The 25998-nt window shown below is 41.5% G+C and overlaps 1 protein-coding gene across 4 annotated transcripts in view; it reads left to right on the forward strand.

Annotated features, from left to right (window-relative positions):
* PUS7 (pseudouridine synthase 7) overlaps window positions 1-25998 on the forward strand; it is a 46707-nt gene that overhangs the window by 7298 nt on the left and 13411 nt on the right. For 3 of the 4 annotated variants that reach the window (XM_034766363.1, XM_034766389.1, XM_034766379.1), the window contains 7 exons: window positions 2759-3145; window positions 8133-8217; window positions 8342-8443; window positions 9370-9514; window positions 13194-13211; window positions 15994-16105; window positions 18141-18218. In XM_034766363.1, coding sequence (XP_034622254.1) covers window positions 2759-3145; window positions 8133-8217; window positions 8342-8443; window positions 9370-9514; window positions 13194-13211; window positions 15994-16105; window positions 18141-18218 — 927 coding nt within the window. The remainder of the gene's footprint in view (window positions 1-2758; window positions 3146-8132; window positions 8218-8341; window positions 8444-9369; window positions 9515-13193; window positions 13212-15993; window positions 16106-18140; window positions 18219-25998) is intronic. The other variant, XM_034766373.1, reaches the window with a different exon arrangement.

The raw sequence follows: 25998 nt of genomic DNA on the forward strand, positions 1-25998 counted from the left end.
TTGTCTAGTTGTTCCATTGCTCCAGATATATCAAGGTCAACACCTTGGAGTCTCCTGCTTACAACATTTATTTCAAACAGTATGTCATGCCACAACACTAAGCCACACAGAAATGTGAAGTTATGTATGTTTCTGGTGATTCCATTTCCCTCTGCCACTGTTCTCCCATGAACAGTTCCTGTCATAGCATTATCCTCCATAATGGCAACTATGGTATCCTCTATCTTCCCAATTTGGTGTTTGATAGGCTTTATCGCCCCCGCTTGACTTTCCCATCATGTGGCACTCAATGCTTTCAGTGTCAGAGAGGATGTTCCTAGATGTTGCTTCAAAATTTGCTGTTGATGTAGAGAAAAATACATAGATGCTTTGAATTACATTAAAAAATTCAGCAGCCTCACTAGAAGCTGATGCTGCGTCACTGACCACCAAGTTCAATGAATGAGAACTGCATGGGACAAAAAAAGCTCAAGGGTTTAACTCTTGCATCTGTGTCTGCACTCCTCTATTTTTTCCTCTTATGTTGGCACCATTATCGTAGCCCTGACATCTCATGTCAGCTATCGCAAATCCCGTATCTTCCAGCTTTTTAAGAAGCACATTTATCAGTATCATCAATGTCAATAAATTCTAGAAAATGCTCTCTGACAGTCACCATTGCAGGGACATTGTCACTAGGTTCTGTTGTTGTTACAAAATGCACCATTAAAGTCATTTGTTCTGTATGGCTGATGTCAGGTGTGCAGTCCAGAATAACAGAGTAATATCTTGCTGACTTCAGATCTGCCACAATCTTCTGTTTGACTTTTGTTGCCAGTAACTGTATGATCTCATTTTGAATTGTTTTTCCAAGGTAGTGGTGTGTGTACATTTCTTGGGTGGTGACTCTTCTTAGATGCTCCTGGAATACAGCATCAAACTCAGCCATCAGCTCCACAATTTTAAGGAAGTTTCCATTGTTTGGCACATACAGCTGATCTGAAGTGCCATGCAGTGCTAGGTTTTGGGTAGCAAGCATTCTCACAATGGCAACGAGCCTTTTCAGAACATTTTGCCAGTAAAGAGACTCTGATGCAATCTTCTCTTGATGCTGATCATCTATGGTAGCCTTTAACCTTAGACTCATCTCAAGCTCTTTCCACCTATCGAATGCTCTCTGGTGTATTTGCTGTCTTCTCATGACATGCCAGATTTCTAGCCAGATTTTTCCAGTCCTTTATTCCTGTAGAACCCAATGTAGCTGGAACATTAGACTGGAAGAGTTTGCAACAAGAACAGTATGCAGCATTCTGGGTTTTTGAGTACATAAGCCCTGGCCTCTCCACTTTGTCGCCATTGGGGATTTTACACCAGTAATGTGTTGGATGGAAACTTCTATTTTCATTGTCTTTGGGGAAGTTTTTCACTTGCTGTGGCCCATGCCCTACAAGGAAGTCCCTCAGGCTACTGCTCAAGTGGGTCCACAGTCCTGGATCATCTAGACGTAAGGAACTAAACTCAGCAGCAGCTGTTTCTTGCGCCTCCATCACACTCTTCTCTGATCTACACTTTTCTTCAGGAATGTGCATGGTTACATCCATTTGAAATGGAGATATGTATGCTGCAGTAGCTGCCAGGTCACCTGCACTCTAAGTACTGGAAGATCAGGCATCTCCTCACCACTCACATCCTCGGTGGGGCCGGAATGCTCACCGTGAACATTTGTGTCTAGTTATCTCAGGAGAGCTCCTTCCTGCTTAGACAGAAAAGCTTCCTTTGCTTTCTTTCTTTTTCTGAATGCTGCCCCAGAGGGGCGTTTTCTTCTTTCACTCATGACTGCTGTTCTGAGCCAGCTATAGTGCCTCTCAACACTCAATTGAAGGGGACAAATAAGCAGGGCCTGAGTGAGGGAAGATATCAGCGTCTTAAGGGCCTAACTGGCTCCTGCTATTTCAGTTGACTGCCTGTTCTCCTCAAGTGGGTTCAGGGAAGCAGCAGGAAACAGAAAGCTCCCTGAGAAGCTGATGTTAATCACTTCAGGCTCCTGGGGGTGCTAGGGAGATACATAATAGGTCCCCCCTACTCTCTCTCCCTGCAGCTCCTGCTGCTTTCTGTTATTCCCTCTCACCTTTTCTCCTGCCTGCCTGTTATGTCTCTTGTGCTCTCCTTCCTCCAGCACAGCACTCCACCATCTCTGTGCATCTAGAGCAGAGAGAATACATATGCACCAGCAGCAGACACAATTTTCTACACTCTGGGTCCTAGTGGCACTCCCCCACAGTCTGGCACATGAAGCGGCCGCCTCAGGTCGCCTCATGGTAAGGCCAGCCCTAGCTTTTGCCGGAACAACCATGTCGGTTAGGGGTGTGATTCCCCCCTCCCCCTGACCCTCTATATCAACGTAGCTATGCAGCAAAACTTTTAAGTATAGACCAGGCCTGAGCCTGACACAATGTATTGTTTGTCAGGAACGCTTTTTCTGTCTTTCTCAGTCAGGATCTCTAATCCTAATCCTTTACTCCCCCTTCCCTGCATTGTTCCTCTACTGAGACTACTGAGTTTGTCGAGTGTATCTTCTTGGTAGCTGTATCTTTGCATGTAGTTTAACTTACACCTGTGCAAATCCATTGAATCTGGGGTTGCCCAGGTATAAGTTGATGCAGAATTTGCTGCTTTTTGTTTGGTTTGTGTGTGTTGCATGTTTAAAAATATAATTTTTTTAAAAAGCAAAAAGATTTGGAAATACACCATTTTAAATAGTCCTTTCCCTCCTCCCCAGGACTTTGTACCGCTCTGTGCCTTTCGACATGGAAGCTGTAGAAATGACCTCCTTGAAACGACCTCATTCTGAGGATGATGTGGCTAATGTGGATGAAATTAAAAGGCAAAAGATCTCAGAAGAGTCTTCTAAGACAGGAAGCAATTCTGAGCAAAGCATTGACATTGTAACTGAACAACCTGGGAAACCTTTGCTTGAGGACAAGAAAGATGATATAATCCTGAATGAAGAAGGTGAGGAAGAAGATAATGAACTTGAGGAAAGTGATGAAGAAGGGGACCCAGAGAGCTTTGCAGACATGATGAAGCATGGACTAATAGAACTTGATGTTGGCATTACAAAGTTTGTTAGCTCTCACAAAGGGTTTTCTGGAATCTTAAAAGAGAGGTAACTTTTCATCTTGCAATCCGCTGTATTTTAATTCCTTAGCAATTATTCCCCATTTTCCTTCTCTGTTTAGCCAAGGCGTCAGATACCATCATCTCTGGTATAACACCAACACGTATCAACATACAGTAGGATTATCTGCAGGTGTGCTTCACTGCTTTCTTTTCTTAAAACTAGGGCTCTGAGAAAGCTTCAATTTGTACATGGTTGGTGCCTTTCTAAAGTGTTTGTGTTCTGCTGAATAAAACTGAGAAAAGGTACTCTAAATGATAGGAAGATAATCTTATATTAATTTGCAATTTGACTTACTTTCGGCCAACTGTTTACAAAATATACAATCTAGTTACAATACGTACTATGCACACTAAAAGTACCGCTAACCTATGTAAAAGACGTGACAAAATATTTATGATCCCAAAGTCAGAAAACTTTTGAAAAAACAAGTTAAAGTTGCTATGTGATAATCTGATAGTCTCTTCTGGTGCTAAAATTTATAAATCTTGACAGTTATAACATTATGTACAAACTAAAGAACTTGAAAATAATTGAGGCTATCACAAATCACACTGTCTACATAATAAACTCCTTATTCTTATTTCATTATAACACAACATTCTTAACTCTTACTTAAAATAAATACTGTCTTTCACCAGAAATCTCAAAATATAAATTCAGAACCTTTCTGAAGAAACAGTGCACAAATTATTGCACCAATTCAGCAAATCACTTTTTTTTTTGCCTAATCAGTTTCAAATTAAAGTCATCCTGTATGTACATAGTTTTACCATAAATAGACGTTGTTATGCACTTTTTCTCTGAAACTGCAGATACAACATAATCTTCAAAAAAAAGACTCTGTTATCCCTATTTATTGGTGGCTATTCCTTATCCATATGAAAGATGTTTCTTTTGAGAGATCTGGCAAGATAACGACAGCCTCACTTACTTGCATTCAGTTTTGGGTGAATACCAGTAAGAAGTGTTTGATAGTTTTGTTCAAATTAAAAAATGTGGATTCATCACATCTCTACGTTTAAACTCAGTTGGCAAAACATGACCTTGATACTGTCTTGACAGAGATGTTTGCAGTCTCATTATGGTCCTTCCACCCCCCCATTTTGACCCTTGTGACTTTTATAAGCATATCTAACTGAGGCATTTGTAATGTGTCCTTCACCATAGTGTCTATGGGAAAATAATAAAGAAGGTATTTTGCCAAACTGACGTGACTTTATAGAGGTGTGATACGTTCATGTGTGGATTTTGGATGTAATGCAATAGAAACATCTCACAGTGAAGCCTCATTTTCCCATCTTACTTTCAGCATTTCACAATCAGTTGACAGCTTTTTCTCTCAGCTGTTCTAAAATTCTTATTTTAGAAAATACAACTTATCCTGGCTTTACTAATGTAGAAAGAAAGTCCTTTATGTTCCCTCTATTGGCACCAATTCACTGTCTCTCTTTTTCTATTTTTTTTTCTTTTTTTCTTTTTTAAAAGACTGGATCAGAATCTGCTTTGCTACTATAGTGAATATCCAGAAGAACTCTTACTTCAGTGGAGTTCTCTGTATTTCCACCTGCAGAGCTGTGAACAGAAATCTGACTCATTCTCCCTGGGAAAAGAATGAGTTGAGTCATAATGTACTGCTAGCACTGAAGAATGTTTGTTGAAGTGACAGAGTTAATGTACTAATTCATGAAATAACAGTACAGTAGAATCTTTGAAATTCTTATTAACAACTAGGGGTGAGAGAGTAAATTTCTGAGCTCTGCAACTTAGCAAGTAATCAACCAATTCAAAGAATACATTATATAAAGTACTTTATTCATCTACGTGAGGAGCCTAGTTAGCTACTTATTACACTAATAAATGTTATAGTATATTTGATTAAATAAGGAGGCCTCAGTAGCATGAAGATTCACAACAGTGATCTGCTCTTACCTTTGTTGGGAAGTAGGGAGAGGCTGCTTGCTTCTTTGTGTGAATGACAGATAGAGATCAAATTATCTCGTTACTGTTGTTTATAAAAATTCTTGGATAAATAGATGAAAGTCAGGATATAGTTTAAAATGGTGATCTGTAAAGGAAGGCTTAAGAATTGACACGCACCCTCTTTTTTTTTTTTTTTTAATGTCCACTTGCACCGTTCCTGTAATTTCAAATAACATTTTTTTACATTCCCTGTCTTTCCTAATTTATATATACTCTTTCTCTTCTCTGATACCTTTGTAGATGAACCTACTATAAGGTGGGTGCACTAGTGACTGGTAAACTGTACTCAGAGTAGTTATCAGTGGTTCACGATCAAGCTGGAAAGGCATGTCAAGTGGGGTCCTATAGGGATCTGTCTTAAGTCTGGTTCTATTCAATTTCTTCATAAATTATTTGGATAATGGGATAGAGAGTACAGTTATAAAGTTTCCGGATGATACCGAGATTACAAGCGCTTTGGAGGGCAGAATTAGAATTCAAAATGATCTTGATAAAGTGGAGAAGTGTTCTGAATTAAATAGGATGAAATTCAATAAGGATAAATTTAAAGTAGTACACTTAGGAAGGAATAATCAATTGCACCAATACAAAATGGGAAATGATTGCCTAGGAAAGAGTACTGCAGAAAAGGACCTGGGGGTTACAGTGGATCGCAAACTAAGTAACTAAATACATTGAGTCAACAGTGTAATACTGTTGCCAAAAAAAAAAAAAAAAAAAAAAAAAGTAAACATAATTCTGGGGTGTATTAGCAGGGGTATTGTAAGCAAGAAGTAAGTAATTCTTCCACTCTACTCAACACAGATAAGGCCTCACCGGGAGTATTGTGTGGGAAAAATGTGGACAAATTGGAAACAGTACAGCGGAGAATAACAAAAACGATTAAAGGGCTAGAAAACATGACCTGTAAGGAAAGATGGAAAAAATTGGGTTTGTGTAGTTTGGAGAATTGAAGATTTGAGTGGGGGACATGATATCTGTAAGGAAAGATGGAAAAAATTGGGTTTGTGTAGTTTGGAGAATTGAAGATTTGAGTGGGGGACATGATATCTGTCTTCAAGTTCGTAAAATGTTGTTACAAAAAGGAGGGTGCTGAATTGTTTTCCTTAACCACTGAACAGAAGAACATAACGGTCATATCGAGTCAGACCAAAGGGCCATCTAGCCCAGTATTCTGTCTTCCAACAGTGGCCAATGCCAGGTGCTTCAGAGGGAATGAACAGATAATCAAGTGATCCATCCCCTGTCGCCCATTCCCAGCTTCTGGCAAACAGAACACCATCCCTGCCTGTCCTGGCTAATAGCCATTGATGGACCTATCCTCCATGAACGTATCTAGTTCTTTTTTGAACCAAAGGACAGGACAAGAAGTAATGGGATTAAATTGTAGCAAGGGAGCTTTAGGTTCGACATTAGGAAAAACTTCCTAAGGGTATTTAAGCACTGGAACAAATTACTTCTGTCATTGGAGGTGTTTAAGAACAAGTTAGACAAACACCTGTCAGGGATGGTCTATCGATAATACAGTAACTCCTCACTTAAAGTCGTCCCGGTTAATGTTGTTTTGTTGTTACGTTGCTGATCAATTAGAGAACGTGCTCATTTAAAGTTGTGCAATGCTCCCTTATAATGTTGTTTGGCAGCCTGCTAGAAAGAGCAGCCCATTGGAGCTAGCTGGTGGGGGCTTGGAACCAGGGTGGACTGGCAGCCCCCCATCAGCTCCCCATTCCCCTAAGTTCCCTGTGCTGCAGCCGCCCAGCAGGCTATCAATTACCGGCAGTTCAGCTGTCCCTCCCTGCACTACCATGTGTTGCTCCTGCCCTCTGCCTTGGAGCTGCTCCCAGGAGCCTCCTGCTTGCTGTGGGGGGGGGGGGGGGGCGGTGAGGGGGGCTAATGTCAGGGTGTCCTCCTCCCCCCTGCTCCTGCCCCCTCTTTCCCCATCTCCATAGAGTGGGGGAGGGGGAACAGGATGGACACAACAGGGCTCAGGACAGAGGGAGTTTGCTCGCAGCAGCTGCTGTCTCAACTTGCTGATCTACTTAAAAAGGCAATGTACTTCAAGTGTGGTCAGTGTACTTAAAGGGGCAATGCACATCGCGCGCGCTCTCTCTCTCTCACACACACAAGGTGTGTCTCTCTGTCTGCCATGCTGTCTCCCCTCCCTCCATTTATGCTGCCTTGTAGAGTGTGAGGCTACATTAACAACAATGTGTTAACCCTTGAGGGCTCAGCTGAGTGCTAGTTCATCATTTAGCGGTAAGGCATTCCCTGGGAAATAGCCCACCCTCTTCTACCCTCTGACTCCACCACCTCAACCAAGCTTCACAATCATCATTGCTGTGTACAGTATTAAATTGTTTGTTTAAAGCTTATAGTGTGTGTGTGTGTGTGTGTGTGTACACACACACACACACACACACACACACACACTATATATATATAGTCTTTTGTCTGGTGAAAAAAATTTCCCTGAAACCTAACCCCCCCCCATTTACATTAATTCTTATGGGGAAATTGGATTCGCTTAACATCGTTTTGCTTAAAGTAGCATTTTTCAGGAACATAACTACAACGTGAAGTGAGGAGTTACTGTACTTAGTCCTTTCTCAGTGTAGGGGACTAGACTGTGTGATCTATTGAGGTCCCTTCCAGTCCTACATTTCTATGATTCTTTTTATATGCTAGTGGCTTTAATATTCATGAATAACTCTACAGTAACAAACCAATATTTGTGTTTCTACTATGGAGGGGAAAAATAGGTATAATTTTCATATTGAGTTTTCAAGTGATGATTGAAGATGATTCTGGAAAGTATCTAGTGTGTCTTTTGAGTAATTTTCTGTGGAGGGGAGAAAGCCTTTTAGTAGATGGCTGAAATTTTAATCTAGAAACTGAATAAAGTCTATTGGAAAATAGCAGAAAATAGCATTCTGTTCACAGAAGCCTTTAGTCTTCACTCTGTTTTTTAACCCTTTGTGTTTCTTTCTGTTAGATACTCAGACTTTGTCGTTCATGAAATAGGAAAAGATGGGCGCATAAGCCATTTAGATGACTTTTCTGTTCCAGTGGATGATGAGGTAAATTCTGAGTAGCTTTCAGAAATGGCTAGAAGATTTTTTTTTTTTTTTTTAATTAAATCACTAATGAAAACTTATTCTGACTGTGTGAGAGTTACTGTTATTTTATATATATATATATTAGGATCCTTCAGAAGAAATATTTACAGTTTTGTCAAATGAAGACAAGCAGCATTTAGAAGAGCTCCAACTTCTTAAGAACAAAGAAACCAGTGTTGCCATAGAGGTAAAATGGTAAAACGATACAAAGGACTTGGCTAACATATCCTTTTTGGGGAAGGAGATGGGTGTGTGCATGAAAACTAAATGCTAGGTATACAAGTGGTTTGTTGAGCTTTACATCAGAATAGGTGATGCTGAAAACTTGTAAATTTAGGACTTGATCCTGCAAAGACTTACAAGTGTACTGAACTATGCATGTGAGTACTAACCGTGGTTTCACTGGGACTATTCACTTGCATAAAATTAAGCACATGCCTAAGTGTTCGCAGGATTAGGGCTAATGCAGTATTTGGGTTTTCAGTGTATGAGTATTTTATAGAATGATTATATACAAGGGATTAAACAAACATGCACTTTGATGAAAGAATGTTTCCAAGGATAGCATGTGCTGATTTAATAGAAGACAGTGAATTTGATCTTCCACAATAAGAAGAAAAAAGGTACAAGAGGAAGAAGAGTTTTGTGGCTATTTTTAAATAACACAAATATGAATAACTGCTGAGCTGATTTAGGGGCAAAAATTTGGTTTGGGATTAATAAGCATTCCTACATTAAAAAAAAATTCTTCTCATCTAGTTGTATAGCTTCTATACAGATGTGCACTATAGACACACAGTTTGGATATACTCACCATTCAGGCAGTGAAATTTGGCTAAGAATTAAACTGGTAAATTAAAAAATGTCATTGTGGTTTTTATTTTTGAAACATCAGATTCAAGGTTTGTACTGGAGTTATGTATATATCTCTTTATGAATTAATTATAGCAAGTAGAATGTGTCCTTTAAAGCATAGTCAGACAATGTTTTCTTAAGGTTGGTTTTTGAACAGAAAAATTATTTGTTTTTGTGTTTAAAAACAAACAAAAAGATATGTACACAAGACCAAAAAAAGGACCATTTTTGTGAGACAATTTTCTTTGTTAAATGTAGGTTATTGAAGACACTAAAGAAAAAAGAACTATTATTCACCACGCTGTGAAATCCTTGTTTCCTGGATTAGAGACGAAAACAGAGGACCGAGATGGGAAAAAATACATCGTTGCTTACCATGCTGCTGGAAAGAAAGCGCTGGCAAGTGAGTTTGTTACTGTCACCATCATTTCATATTGCAAAGTTGAACTACAATTTAAAAACAAAATGTTTAACTAAAATTATGTAATACTTCAGACAAGGGAGTATGTTATAATTTGGATTTGGAGGCTGTTGCATACCTCTGTACCGATTCATCCAGTATGTTACTTCTAAATGGTACAGGGCATGAGGCTTACCTGTTGGGTATGCTAAAAGATATTAGTGTGGGTTTTTTTGTTTGTTTTTTTTCTTCAAACCACTAATCAAGTAAATTGAGTAGCAAATGTAAAGTTGTTTTACTGGGTTTATAGTAAGTGAGAGGTATTAGTACCTGAAGAAGACGTGTGTGTGTGTGGGGTGGGGGTGGGGGTGGGGTGCGGACTATAACAGTTTTCAAATATGTTAAGGACTATTATAAAGGGTGATTGATTGTTTTCCATGTCCACTAAAGGTAGGACAAAAAGTACCGTATATACTCATTCATAAGCCGAATATTTTTGGTAAAAAAGTGATGCATCAAAGAGCGGGGGTTGGCTTATAATCGGGTCTACACCAAAATTTGATGATTTTAAACTCTATGGCAGGGGTCGGCAATCTGTGGCACGCGTGCCAAAGGTGGCATGCGAGCTGATTTACTGTGGCACGCTGCTGCCAGCCTGGTGTCCCTGCCTCCGGCCCTGCTCAGCCCGCTGCTGGCCTGGATGGATGGAACCCCAGGCCGGCAGTGGGCTGAGCCACTCAGCCCACTGCCGGCCTGGGGTCCCAACCATCGGCCCCTGTAAATGTAAAATGTATTACTGGCACGCAAAACCTTAAATTACCACGAATAAATGAAGACTTGGTTCCCCACTTCTGAAAGGTTGCCGACCCTTGCTCTATGGAATCATTTAATTGAATATCTAATACATTGTCGTTTTGTTTACCTGGAGCGTCTGCAGGCATGGAGCCCCTCAGCTCCCTGTGGCCGCGGTTCGCCGTTCCCAGCCAACAGGCCGGGTGCCAAAGTTTTCCAACCCCTGAAATATATGGTCGGCTTCTGAAAGGGTCATACAATTTTTGCTATTTTTACCTCTCCATTTTGGGGGGTTGGCTTATAAACGAATGGGCTAATGAACGAGTATATACAGTAATAGGCTTAATCTGCAGCAAGGGAGACTTAGGTTAGATCAGAGGTCGGCAACCTTTCAGAAGTGGTGTGCCAAGTCTTCATTCATTCACTCTAATTGTAGGTCTCGCGTGCCAGTAATACATTTTAACGTTCTTAGAAGGTCTCTTTCTATAAGTCTATAATATATAACTAAACTATTGTTGTATGTAAAGTAAATAAGGTTTTTAAAATCTTTAAGAAGCTTCATTTAAAATTAAATAAAATGCAGAGCCCACCTGACCAGTGGCCAGGACCCAGGCAATGTGAGTGCCACTGAAAATCAGCTTGCGTGTCGCCTTCGGCACCTGTGCCATAGGTTGCCTACCCCTGGGTTAGATATTAGGGTAAAATTCTAAATATAAGGGTAGTTAAGCTCTAGAACAGGCTTCCAAAGTAGGTTGTGGAATCCCCAGTATTGGATGTTTTTAAGAACGGGTTGGACAAACACCTGTCAGGGATGGTCTAGGTTGGTCCTGCCTCAGCACAGAGGGCTGGCTCTTCCAGCCTACATTTCCGTGATTCTCACTGAGTGCCAAATAGACAACATAGGAGTGTGTGTTTGTTTTCTTTTATTGTATAGTTACTGTAGTCACATGTAGACCATGTGAACCTAATTGGATCCAAATTAAGTTGTCACAATCATACAATTTAGGAATTCCAAATTTCCTCTGTGTTTATACAATGCTTAGTACAGTGGGGTCCTGGTCTGTGACTACCATAATACAAATAATAATAAATTCAATTGGTGAAATCCTGGCCTCACTAGAGTCAGTGGCAACCCCCTTTGATTTCAGTGGGGTCAGAATTTATCCCAATCTGTTTACTACCTTTCAGAATTACATTTTTATATAAATAATATATGAATATATTTCCAGTAGCAACTCTTCTCAAAGATAGGATCTTTTTAAAATAGCTGAACCTGCTTCTGCTTTCCAGTTAATGGCAATGCTATGCTTTGCCAAAATTAAAGTTATAAGCAGAAAACTGTCTGTATCCATCATCAGTTATAGGAATTGCTTTTGTGTAGCAAGAATAATGATGGACTTGGTAGTATCAAGGTAAATAACTTAATATGTTCCAAAGTATTTTGGTAGTCTAATTATTTTGGGGCACATCAGTATTGGTATACAAATATGTAAAACATTGTTGCCTATTATCTGACGCTTTTGACACATTGGCAGATTGATTTTAAATCTAAAGCTTTGCCTAAACACAGAATTTCACCAGTTTAACTCAAGGTGTGAGGCTTTTATAAACTGATTTAGTTAAAATTAGTGTGATATGCTGTATAGATGCTCTTATTTTGGTTTAAATTAGGCTTATTTCAGTTTACCTGAAGTCAGTTAGGAACTGGTTTAAGATAAAATATATCTCATTGCCAGTAGATGGGCTCAAAAATTTTGTAATGCAAATTAGATAGGGACTACATATTTATTTTAGATAAAATTATATTTTATTTAACATTTTCTTAAGCAAATGTAAATGTCTGTTGCTATGTGGTACAGTATTTAAAGTATCAAAAACTTGGACTAAATTATTATTACATGTGTATGTTTATCACATTAACTGTGTCAAGTTAATCCTATGGTTGCATGCTTTGTGCATGGAGTATGCATACTTAGAAGTACAAAAAGTAATCTCCAAACAAATCTTGTTCTCCTTTGGGTTATAATGGTCTTCCTCAGTTTGCCCTGCTGATGTTTATGTTCCTTAACCGTTGTTACAACAAGGTACATGTATTAAGTTGAACAAGTATAACTAAAAGGTACCTTACAAATAGGATTGGTAGATTTTAACTGGCGTCCATTTAAAAAAAAAAAAAGTATTTCTTTAGAGGAAAAATCTTTTCTGGATAACTTCATACGATGCAGTAGGACTTAATGTGTATTAAACTTAGTTTCTTAGGCCCTGATCCCGTAAACATACTTACATATGTAAGTTCAGTGACTACCCATGTGCAAAATATTACTCAACATGCATAAATGCTTGCAGAATGGGGATACTGGACTATAGGCTCTTTGGGACATGGACTATATCTAAATCTTGCATATGTGCAGTGACTAACACATGGGGGACTTAATCCTGAATGTGGTCAGTGGGCAAGAAACACTTGAAATATTTAATAATCTATTCTTACATGAGAAACATGATGAGGTATGCTTGTGGGGATAAGGGTTACAAGAATGTTTTCTAACTCACTAAATTGCAAGTGCTTTTGTATGTGTGGTATTTAGAGGACTTCGGGCATGGACTTGTTACCTCAGTAACTTGTTGGCAGTGCTGTCCATCATTGTCCATGGTGAAGTTTGTTGTACCTCTGATTGAAACTTTCCGTATATTTACTGTTTGCCTCTGCACGATTCCATCGCATAACCATCTAAATCACTGTCACCAACCACATAATTGTTGGATGCTATAGAAGTCTACAGCATAAACAATCATAACCATAAACCTGCATGTTCACCTCTAAAACCCTTCAATAGTCTAAAAATTAAACACTGCTCTTTTGTGCTCTTTATGCTATACATTGGGACAGAGGTCAGAACTGCAACAGGTAAGATATGTTGGTATTTCATGGTGGTAAAATGAAATGCCAACCATTCAGACACACTAAATAGTGAAGGCATTGGCCAAACTAACAAGAATTAAATATAAAATCTATGTATAAGCAACGTTAAGTTTTGACAGAAAGTGACGAGGCTGGCGCTGCACCCTTCACACATGCAGTTATAGGCTTCTGTCTTGCAAGTCAGTTGGTGTGGACCCAGTAGTCCACCCACATGGAATGGCTTGCAAGGTCAGGACCAAGGCTGGATTAAGGCATAGGGATGATGGGTGAGATCCTGGCCTCATTGAAATCAATGGTGAAACTCCCCTTGGCGTCAGTAAGGCAGGATTTCACTTCCTAGTTCTATGTTTAGAATCCCAATTCCCAGAGTCATGTGAATTTTACATCAGGATCTAAGATTCATGGGTTTTAGCCCTTGTGGTTGCAATAAAAAGCTTGAAAACATAAATCAAGAATAAGTGATGCAGCAATGTCTGCCTGAATGTGCAGATAGCCTGAAGCAATACCTCTGAGAGGTATGAATTGTCTTATTCATCTCAATGGGGCGTTGACTCCAAGACCCATTGATCTGGGAGGCTGTGACAACACCACCCCAGCAGAGGACTGTATGTGTAGCAGGAGAAAGAGAGTGGAGGCAGCTCCACCCACCTATCAAAGTAGAGACACACTGGCTGTGGGGGTAAGTATTGTGGGCTCTGGTACCATCCCTGCTTCTCTGGCAGGGGAAAGAGGGACTCCAGCCACCACCCCTCCAAGTGGGATGGATGGGACCATGGCACGGGCATGGGGTTGTAGTAGCAGATGGCATGGTGTGTGCCTAGGTTCCTGGGTTGCCTTACTTTGGTTTTGATCAGAGCTGGTGTTTTTGAAAGAAATCCAAATGAAAGTGTAAAATTGAGCAATCGATGCATTGTGAAGAAACTTTCAACTTGGAAATGATTCTCCCTGTGAATCACTTTATTTGTTTTTTCCCCTTGCCCTAATTTAATGACAGAAATTTTTGTGCAAGCTTTGTTCTTTAAACCTAATTTGCTACTTTAAAGTTATAATTTGTACAAGAGTAAATTGAGATCACAGATGATGGATGACTTCAGAAGGAGAATAAGTAGGAGCCAGTGAACTCCTAACAAAAAGACTGTGGACCATATCGTTAATATTATGAACAATTTTTTGGTTTCAGTGGAGACTTCGCTTAAACATTGATGGCCAGTACAGTCCATGGTTTGCATACAAATGTTCCTGGTATTTTTTTTCCCAAGGGAGATAGAGACAACTCTGCTTGTTCTCTCTGAATATTGTAGTACTCCATATGAGGAGTTATTTTTCAGTGAGGAGTTAGGGCTGATGATATTGCTTCCTTAAAAAGAAACACCAACTCTTCTTTCTGGCTTTAGTAATTTTTTATCAAAAAAATCCATATTTTAAACTGAGGCCTTCCCTACAGGAGATAAGTATTTTTCAGTATAACCTAAAATGTTAATTTAAACAAAGATTATTATTAATTATTATTATTATTATCTTCCTCCCCACATGTGGACACCCTTATACTGGAATAAGAGTACTTTTTTAATTTAGCTTTTGTTGCCTGGGAAGGGGTTTAAAATCAAATGAAAAAGACACTTTTATACGAGAGTGTCCACATGGTGGTTTTATATGTGTAAAACTTTCTCATTTAGACAAGCTGTTAGTTTTTAGTATTTAATTTTCCTTATGTGCCTTTATTAAAAAAACAACCTCAAAGGGCCTGTTCCTACTCCCACTGAAGTCAATTGCCATACTCTTGTTGGCCTCTCTAGGAGGAGGATTGGGCCTACAATGATAGATGATTATGCAATGCATATTTATCTTCGAAAATGTTACTGTGCAGTAATGACTTTTTAATATTTTGACAGTCTTGTTTCCCTTTCTATGAAACCAAAAGTGATTAAACAATATAATGAACCATATTTTAGACTAGACACATTACATAACTTGAAAATACCCAAGGTGAGCTTGACTTATTCATGAATTTAGAAAATTGTCCCAAATTTAACTCCCTTGTGAGACTTTGTTACCAAACTTCATCTCAAAGTGAATTCTTACCAATTATAAAGCCCTTAAAATGTATATGTTATAACCCAAGCTCTAGTGTTGCATGCACAATGCTGTAGAAATAAATAATACATTATTAATGCAATCCTTAAAATAACATAGTTTGCTTTTTTGTGAAGAATATAAAGGGCTTGCTTGATCCAATGACCAGTGGAGTCTTCCCATTTGGTTCAGCAAGCATTGCATCAAACTCAAAATGGTGGATGTTGTTCAAAGTGAAGTCACGGGTAAAACTTGGATTTACTTCAGTCGGAATGAGATTGGGGCTGTGGCAACAAATAAACCACTGGGAAAATATTCCAACAGGAGGACACTTTCTTTTGTCATGCAACTCCTGGTAATGTTTGTGTAAGTCACATGGCTAAAATCTTTTATTGCAGTATAAATTTACACCACAGTGGATCTGCAGAAAGTGCATTTTTTCATACTTCATAACTGTCAGAGAAAAAAGGTGGGTGAGGTAATCTTTTACTGGACCAACTTTTTCCATTCAGTACTTTTATTTTCTTAAGAAAGAAGCAGATGGAAGCTAATTGAAGTCATTGAGAGTCACATGTTTGTTTGAAAATGGAAACTACTGTGGCAAGTAAATGAATCCTGTTTGCAAAAGAGAATAACAACTGATAACATAGTTTACAAATTGTCCTTTTGTATGTCTTAACTCTTTGTTTTAAAGATCCAAGAAAACATTCATGGCCAAAATCTAGGGGAAGCTACTGCCACTTTGTATTATACAAGGAAAACAAGGATACAATGGATGCTATTAATGTACTATCAAAATTTTTAAGGTAAGAATATTACTTGGTTGCTTTCAGACACAATAAAAACAACTAAATATTTAATGTAAACATTCTGCTTTAAAATCCTTATGCCAAAACCACACAGGAAATGTATTATCACAATATATTTAGTAACTGCAAAATATTTTTGTTTTAGAAGGTCAAATTTGAAATGCTTCTCTGTTAAGAAAATAGTTCTAAATAATCAAAAATGGCATACTTTCAGGCATGCTTTCAGGCCTGGTCTTCACTGAGGGAAAGATGTGTGTTTGACCTCCTAACTTGTGTGAAGTCTACAAACTGTCTTGTATTCACTAGGATTTCACCTGGAGTTGGTGTATTCTTAACTGAAGTTAAGTATGCACTTTTATTCTCAGCACTTGTTTATACTTGAAACAGTACAGCGGCCCAGTTGCAGTGCTGCAGCTGCACTGCTGTGGCACTTGAGTGTAGACGCTACCTAGCCCAATGGGAGAGGTTCTCCCATTGGTGTAGGTAATCCACCTTCCTGAGCGGCAGTAGCTAGGTCGATGGAACAATTCTTCGGTTGATTTAGCACTGTCCACGCCAGGGTTAGATCGGCTTAACTATTTTTCACACTCCTGAGTGATGTAGCTGGGTCTACCTAACTTTTTAGTGTAGACCAAGCCCCAGTGAAGACCAGGCCATGCAGCATATCTTTTACTTTAAGGATTTTAAATGTGCAGTTGTCCAAACATACAGTGGATGTACTTAAAAATATTGTTGTGGTCATTCATATGCAAATCAGTTCTTATAGCCACTGCATTTGGTGCAGTTAGTTCAGATTAAGGTAGGGTGTAAACTTTAAAACACAATAGCTCCATGTGTAGACAAGCTGTAACTGGTCTTCCTTTCTTTGTCCTGTCCTAATCATTGTAACTCCTTTTTCTCTGAAAGGTAGGTGGTGACCAGTCTCCCTTTGCTTGCTGTGAGGGATTCGCCAGTCACATAAGCCTTGGCTTTCTGCCTTTCTTTGTGGCCAAGCAAGTCTTTGTGTTTTTTGTCCTCCCACCCCCATCAGTGATACTATTCACTAGTTGTTTTATAAGTGTGAGTTCACAATCTAAGTTTATGAATGTTTGGCTCTGAGAAATCAGTACCACTGTGGTGAAGGTGGTACTTGTATTTGAAAAACAGGATGCCTGGGAACATACTACTCTAGCGGTTCATGCAGAGCTTGATAGAGAATATGCATGTAATGGCAATAGTGCTACCACCTGTTACGCACAAGTGGGATAGCAGGGAATCTACTGACAGCAGCATTTCTCTTATTCTGCATGGAGTGCAAAGGAAAATGATAATGTTGAGAGGGAAAGAAACAGTTACGGAAATGGAACACTATTGAAGTGCACCGACTACATGCTTACATGAGTATGTGTTCAGTATACAGATAGCTGCACATAGAGATAAATGCACTATTTGAATTTCACACAGAAAAATAGGCATGCACTGAGGGTTTTTTTAAATAGTGATTGATTGTTGTGCATTATTCCATTGAATTTTTTTACTTTATACACCCCCCCCCAAATTATTCAAAGTAAAAGTGACAATAACAGTCATAAAGGAGTCCACTTGCGTATAGGCAGTAAAGTAGAATCTTAGAGTTACGAACACTAGAGTTTCAAACTGACAGGTCAATCAGGCAGCAGGCAGACACACACCCACATCCCCCAAATACTGTACAGTACTGTGTTAAATGTAAACGACAAAAAAAAAAAAATAAAGGGAAAGTTTAAGAAAAGATTTGACAAGGTAAGGAAACTGTTTCTGTGCTTGTTTAATTTAAATTAAGATGGTTAAAAGCAGCAGCAAAGCTGTATTAAGTCAATGTTAAGTTGTAAACTTTTGAAAGAACAACCTTAACGTTTTGTTCAGAGTTACAAACATTTCAGAGTTATGAACAACCTCCATTCCCGAGTGTTCGTGACTCTGAGATTCTACCGTATTTGCTAACAAAATTATATGGTAACTTTCCTTCAGTATAAAATCTAAAATTTTCATAACTGTTTTTGTGTTTTTTAAGAGTTAAGCCAAATATATTTTCCTACATGGGGACCAAAGATAAAAGAGCTATTACAGTTCAAGAGATTGCTGTTCTTAGGTAAGTGAAAATATGTTGCAAGTAAATTCTTATAACAAGGTAACTTGGCTGTCTTAATAAACATTTAAGAATCTTGTAGCACACGTAAAACATGTTGGTTTATTAAATATCTTATGTGCACTCTTTATTTTGTTCATCAATAGCATGGACTTTGTTTAAGGTAGATTAGCTTTACATGGAGAAAACACTATTGTATATTAAACAGAAGTTGCAGAGTCAGGTCCTGATTCAGCAATGCACTTAACCATGTGCTCTAGTCACTTTACCGAATCAGGACCACAATCACTAAATGTTAATGTTGTTGATACTATGGAACCCTTTTATTTCACGAAGAGTTATACAGTAACTGTTTATCTTGTAAAACCGGTGGTACTCAGGCTACAGCTTTTGAGTGATATGTAGGTTGCATGGGGTCCATTGGTCCGACTGGAGCTGCACCTGATCAGAGACACAGTGAACAGAGAGTTGATCACAGGACTGCTCCCATGCTATATTACCCTTGCAAGATATCAGAAGGATGCTGAGTGGTGGTGTGGGACCCACCTATCTGTTGTTAATGTGATCCACCCTGTCACTGGGATCCCATCTTCTTCCATCCCCATCCAATTCCCTCTGAGCATTCAGGAAGGAGAACTAGAACTGCTCCTTGCTCCAAGGTGAAGAAAGAATGAGGAGGAACAGCTCCTTCCTTGATTAAATGGTAAAAACTTTGTTAACACCGAGGTAAGGTTGCTGGTAACAGCTTGTGCCCTTCCAGAACATTAAGTTTGGCAAAACTCCTGAAAACCAGGAAATACAGTGTTGGGGTAAATGCCACATAACCTTAACTGTGCCCCACGCTGGAGCTGGCAATAGCTACTGGGAATTACTGTGTTAGTCGTAGCCATAGCTGTACTGAATGGTGGAGGAGGTAGGTGGGACAGTTTGGTCTCTGATATCAGAAGATCTGGGTCTGAGCCCCTCCCTCTTTCCACAGTGTATTATCAAAGGAAAGAGGCTCATGTGTACCTGAGGCTCTAGTCCGCATCATTTCGATACAGAATTGCGTAGGTGGTGTCAGTAGCAGGGCACTGCCGCCTGCTTGCTATGGGTATTACTAGTAATGAGGTGGGAGATGAGAGCAGTCTATCATTAAATTCACAGGTAGGGGAAAGTCTAGGTTTAGGTGGTATGCTGCGCAGAGGACAGAGTTAAGGTTACATGGGCATTTACCTTAACTCTGTGTGTGCTGGGTTTTCAGAAGTTAGAGCTTGACTGGATTCACGTTCTGGGAGGGCATGAGTTATCCCCGGCAACCTTATCTCTGCATTAACAAAGTGTTTTGGTTGTTTAATTATTATTATTATTTTTTTTTTACCATTTAATTTGCCCCTCTCTGCCCCCCCCCCCTTTTTTTTCTTTTTTTTTGGAACAGAAGAGAAGTGTTAGTAGTTAATGATTGTTTAGATAGTTGTAGCGTAGACATAGTAGTGAGAACTACATCATTTTCAGTGGCACAGCTACACTGCTGTAGTGCTTTTGGTGAAGATGCTCTATGCTGACAGGAGAGAACTCTTCTGACAGCTTAATAACCCCTGCCTCCGTGAGAGGTGGTAGCTATGTTGGTGGGAGAAACTATCTATACTGGCACTTAGGTCAGTATAACTTACTATCTCTGCAGATTTTAGAGCACTTAGAATCTAGTTTTAAACAGGAAGCCGGTCTTAACCTTCACTATAGCCGAGCTGGTGTTCTGCTGTAATGTACTCCCAGAAGTAACCTAGGAGGGAGAGATGCAATTGGATGGAGTCTCTGAAAATCACAAAACAATGGTGCTGTTCTTTGGCATTGCATTGTAATATTGCATCAAAAAATGAAGATGTACCACATTATAGCAGCCTTGTGTGGATACATTTATTACAATGCAACATTTGGAGACCATGTCATGACTGTTTTGTGGCTTTTTGCAACCCCATTCAATAACTGTGGGACTCTTAAATTTAAACTAGAGGTTCCCAAACTGATCTCTGTAGAGAAGACCGATTATGTTATTCAGCTGTCACAATTTGGTATGTATACACGTGTTCATATATATATACACACACACACAACTGAACAGAGTACACCATACAATCTGGTTAAATGAGATTACCTGCTTGAGGGTGCAGATAAATAATTTGTGGGTCCATCTGATGAACCCCACACTTTAAAGAACAAGTGCATGAACTGATGATCATACATATTCTAGATTGAGTCCTGAGAGATCCCTAGAGCTGTTGATCCTGCACTGAAGTGAGATGGTGTTTCTTTGGGACCAATTGTTAAATGTTCTAGTAAATTACCTTTGACAAGTTATTTTGTGTGCGATGGTGAAAGGTGGCGATAACTTGCACATTGAGGGCTGTTGATGAATAAGCACCCAGGATGAAACTCCCCATAGAAAGAATTAAAGGGCTTTTCTTTACTACATTAGTTCTGCTGGTATAGCTGTACCAGCAAAGCCCCCTAGTGGAGATGCATCTTATAATGGCTTTTTGCCAGTATAAGACGTGTCTCTCTAGGGGGCTTTTTGCCAGAATAGTTATGTTGTTTACAAGTCTGATTAGTTCTGTCGGAGAGACTATTCTTGTACTTTAAGGGTGTGTTTGACCGCTTAGCTCAGAACGACATGCAGCATCCAGGGTGCCTTCATCCTCTACCCCTCATTGACTGTGCAGGGGACCTGGAACAAGACTTCACATCACAGGAAGTAATGACCAGACTTACAAAGACCAAAACCACAGCCCCTGGAAAAGATGGCATTCGCTATAACATCCTGAAAAAACGAGACCCCAATTCTGCCGTACCCCAAGCTTCTGGGAGAAATCTATGATGTTGCTCATTTACAAGAAAGGTGAGTGAGACGAGCCCAGCAACTGGAGACCCATCTCTCTCTATTCCACCATGTACAAACTGTATGCCAGCTGCCTCGTGGCTAGGATCATAGACTGGTCTGTGAATGGAGGAGACATCAGCTCCATCCAGAAAGGCTTCATGTTGTGTTCGTAACAACCTTCGCACAACTTTGTCCTTCAGACTCTCATCCACACAGCCAGGAGGGCATGGAAGCAATGTGCCATAGTGTGGCTTGACCTGGCTAATGCTTTTGGATTGATGCCTCACCAGCACATTTTTGCCATGCTGCAAGAGTTCGGGATGCCTGAAAACTTTCTCCAGCTGATCTGAGAACTTTCTGAAGGCTGCACCACCACCACCCGCTCCATGGAAGGAGAGACATCTGAAATTTCTATCCATAGTGTCGTGAAGCAAGGTTATCCCATCAGCCCCATCGTTTTCAACTTAGCCATGCAGCTGCTCATTCGAGCCATCTCCAGCAGTTTAGCCAGTTTCGACCTGTATGGCAACAGCGTGAATATCCTGGCCTACGCAGACAATCTGGTCCTGATCGCAGACAACCTGGAGTGTCTCCAACAAATGCTCAACATCACCAGCCAGGCTGTCAACTCGATGGGACTCCGCTTCAATGCTAGGAAGTGTGCAACCCTGCATATCGATGGCAGTAGAATGCAGAATGGTCCAGATGATGCCTTTTCAGATCGAGGATGAACCTATGATCTTCCTCAAGGATGGGCAAGCATACCAACATCTCGGCATGCCCACGGGTTTCCATATCCAGCAGACACCTGAGGATACTATTGCGGAGATCCTATGAGATGTGGCCAGGATCAACTCCTCCCTACTGGCACCATGGCAGAAGATCAACGCCTTGAACACCTTCCTGATCCCCTGTATCTCATTCGTCCTCAGGGAATCTGCTGTGGTGAAGGTACCTCTGAACAAGGCAGACAGCATCACCAGGCAGCTAGTGAAGAAGTGGATGTTTCTTCCCCAGAGAGCCAGCAATGAACTGGTGTACATCTCGCACAGGCAGGGCAGTGCCAACGTTCCTGGTATGGTGATCTGTGCGACATTGCAGTGATCACTTCTGATGTGCCCGGACGTCTTGGTGAGGAACATTGCAGAAAGTGACATGCTGGATGTCATCAAGAAGCGAATCGTCAGGACCCCCTTCAATCAAGATGTCGCCACCTACCTGAGCAGCTCATTGGAAGGCAAATTTGGAAGAGTCCGGGGAGACTTTGCTTCGCTCTGGACTCGTGCCCACAATGCTATGCGACAACTGGAGAAGCGTATCCACTGCTGCTGGACGTGGTGCAAGGAATGCCAGGAGCTGGGAGTCCTTGTGCCACAGGTGAAGAATGCAGAGCACGCAATCCTCACTCCGAAAGCTAGAACCATGCTGGAGAGGACCCTGAAGGATCCCATCTGCAGCCAATACGTGGAAAACCTGAAACATAAGCCAAACCTTTGAAAAAGGCTTTGAAAATTCATGGCGATCATGGGAGGTCCCGGATGACTGGAAAAAGGCTAATGTAGTGCCCATCTTTAAAAAAAAGGAAGGAGGAGGATCCGGGGAACTATAGGCCAGTCAGCCTCACCTCAGTCCCTGGAAAAATCATGGAGCAGGTCCTCAAGGAATCAATTCTGAAGCACTTAGAGGAGAGGAAAGTGATCAGGAACAGTCAGCATGGATTCACCAAGGGCAAGTCATGCCTGACTAACCTAATTGCCTTCTATGACGAGATAACTGGGTCTTTGGATGAGGGGAAAGCAGTGGATGTGTTATACCTTGACTTTAGCAAAGCTTTTGATTTATTCTTGCCGGCAAGTTAAAGAAGTATGGGCTGGATGAATGGACTATAAGGTGGATAGAAAGCTGGCTAAATCGTCAGGCTCAACGGGTAGTGATCAATGGCTCCATGACTAGTTGGCAGCCAGTATCAAGCGGAGTGCCCCAAAGGTCGGCCCTGGGACTGGTTTTGTTCAATATCTTCATTAATGATCTGGAGGATGGCGTGGATTGCACCCTCAGCAAGTTTGCAGATGACACTAAACTGGGAGGAGTGGTAGATACACTGGAGGATAGGGATAGGATACAGAGAGACCTAGACAAATTAGAGCAGTGGTCCCCATCTTTTCCATTTGGCAGGCGCCGGACGACGAGCCACTGAGGACTGTGGCTGGCGGACAAACATCCGCCGAAATGCCGCTGAGAAGCGGCAATGTCAAGAGGCGCTGCTGCCGAAATGCCTCCGAGAAGCAGTGTCATCAAGAGGCATCGCCGCTGAAATGCCGCCGAAAATGCCTTTTAATGACACTGCTTCTCGGCGGCATTTTGGCGGCGATGCCTCTTGACATTGCCGCTTCTCGGCGGCATTTCGGCGGATGCTAGTCTTCCAGCCAGTATGCGGCGCACATAGATGCCCTGGCGGGCGCCATGGTGCCCACAGGCACCGCGTTGTGGACCACTGAATTAGAGGATTGGGCCAAAAGAAATCTGATGAGGTTCAACAAGGACAAGTGCAGAGTCCTGCACTTAGGACGGAAGAATCCCATGCACTGCTACAGACTAGGGGCCGAATGGCTAGGCAGCAGTTCTGTAGAAAAGGACCTCGGGGTTACAGTGGACGAGAAGCTGGATATGAGTCGACAGTGTGCCCTTGTTGCCAAGAAGGCTAACGGAATTTTGGGCTGTATAAGTAGGGGCATTGCCAGCAGATCGAGGGACGTGATCATTCCCCTCTATTCGACATTGGTGAGGCCTCATCTGGAGTACTGTGTTCAGAGGGCAACAAAAATGATTAGGGGGTTGGAGCACATGACTTATGAGGAGAGGCTGAGGGAACTGGGATTGTTTTGTCTGCAGAAGAGAAGAATGAGGGGGGATTTGATAGCTGCTTTCAACTACCTGAAAGGGGGTTCCAAAGAGGATGGATCTAGACTGTTCTCAGTGGTACCAGATGACAGAACAAGGAGTAATGGTCTCAAGTTGCAGTGTGGGAGGTTTAGGTTGGATATTAGGAAAAACTTTTTCACTAGGAGGGTGGTGAAGCTCTGGAATGGGTCACCTAGGGAGGTGGTGGAATCTCCTTCCTTCGAGGTTTTTAAGGTCAGGCTTGACAAAGCCCTGGCTGGGATGATTTAGTTGGGGATTGGTCCTGCTTTGAGCTGGGGGGGGGGTGAGGGGGAGGTGTTGGACTAGGTGACCTCCTGAGATCCCTTCCAACCCTGATATTCTATGATTCCAAGGCATTTGTGGTGACGTGCAACTGGGACGCCAGCAACCACTTCCTCACCAGGGGCAGCTTCACCTGATTTGCCGACTGGAGGTTCATCTACAGGACCCGGCTCAACTGCGTTCCACTGAACAGTGCTGTCGGCCACGGGAATCAGGACAAGTGATGCAGGAAGTGTAGCTATGCCAATGAGACAGTACTCCACGTCTTGTGTAGCTGCAAGCCCCATTCCAGAGCCTGGCAGCTGCGACATAACGCCATCCAAGATCAGCTAGTCAGAGGCATCCCGCCACCCGTAGGGAAAGTGGCTGTGAGCTGTGCCATCCCTGGAATGGACAGTCAACTGCGACCGGACATGGTCATCACCAACGCGGACCAGAAGATCATCATGATAGTGGATGTCACAGTGCCTTTAGGGAACAGGACCCCGGCCTTCCGTGACCCCCGAGCTCGAAAGGTGGAGAAATATGCCCCCTCTGTCCAAAACCTTGAGAGCCAAGGGTTACCAGGTTCAGACACACGCACTGATCGTTGGAGCTCTGGGCTCATGGGACCCCGGTAACAACTGGGTGTTGAGAGAATGCGGAATTGGTCAGCGCTACGCTCGGCTGATGTGGCAACTCATGGCCATCAGGTGGTCAAGGGACATCTACATAGAACACATCACCGGACATTGGCAATACTGGGAGAGATGAGCTGGAGTGCCAATGAGAAGCACAGTCAGGAAAGTATCTGAAATACTTTCCTCATGGATTGTATTTTTTAAATGGACACCCTACCCTAAATTCTCAATTACTGAGGGACAATCTTCACTCATTGCTATATTTGCTTTCCACAACCAACTCTCTGTATAACTTACCATGAGTAATGTACCGGCCTACTTGGATGCTAATATCTAAACTGTATTGTTAAATTTATTTATCTAAATTTGGGTTATTGCTGATTATGCATTATATGTATCTCATGACTTTTAAAACAAAATTTGTATCTATGGATAATCTAAGCACTATACCCAGCTGTACAGACACTCCTTTCTTAACCTGTGTACTATATAATTTTTTTAACATTAGCTTTAATAAAATTTTTAATTCCCCCACACCCACTCCTAACCAACATAGTTATGCCAGCAAAACTCTGTAGTGTAGACCTGGCCAAAGATGCACTCACATTTGTCTGCACTTAAAGCTTGGAGGTTCCTTTTGTTGCAGAGCATCTGCACAAAAGGAGGGTGGGTGCCCAGCCCCGGGTTGCCGTTCCAGGGTATGTGTGATTTTGGGCAAGGGATTTCTCAGGTGTAAAACTTGGGAGGAAAAGGGGCACATAGTTTGTTGAGCAGTCAGACTGGAATGGAAGCTTTGAGAGAGACAGAGACACTAGACCAGGCGTGGGCAAACTTTTTGGCCCAAGGGCCACATCTGGGTATGAAAATTTTATGGTGGGCCATGAATGCTCACAAAATTGGGGGTTGAGGTGCGAGAGGGGTGAGGGCTCCGGCTGGGGGTGTAGGCTCTGGGATGGGGCCAGAAATGAGGAGTTCAGGGTATGGGAGGGAGCTCTGGGCTGGGGCAGAGGGTTTGGGTGCGGGCTCGGGGGGGGCGGGGGGGGGGGGGGGGGGTTATGCCCCTGCCCCAGGCAGGGGGGGGACGTGCAGGGGTGCCGCGGGC

The sequence above is a fragment of the Trachemys scripta genome, chromosome 1, assembly GCF_013100865.1.
Source record: "Trachemys scripta elegans isolate TJP31775 chromosome 1, CAS_Tse_1.0, whole genome shotgun sequence".
Taxonomy (NCBI): Eukaryota; Metazoa; Chordata; order Testudines; family Emydidae; genus Trachemys; species Trachemys scripta.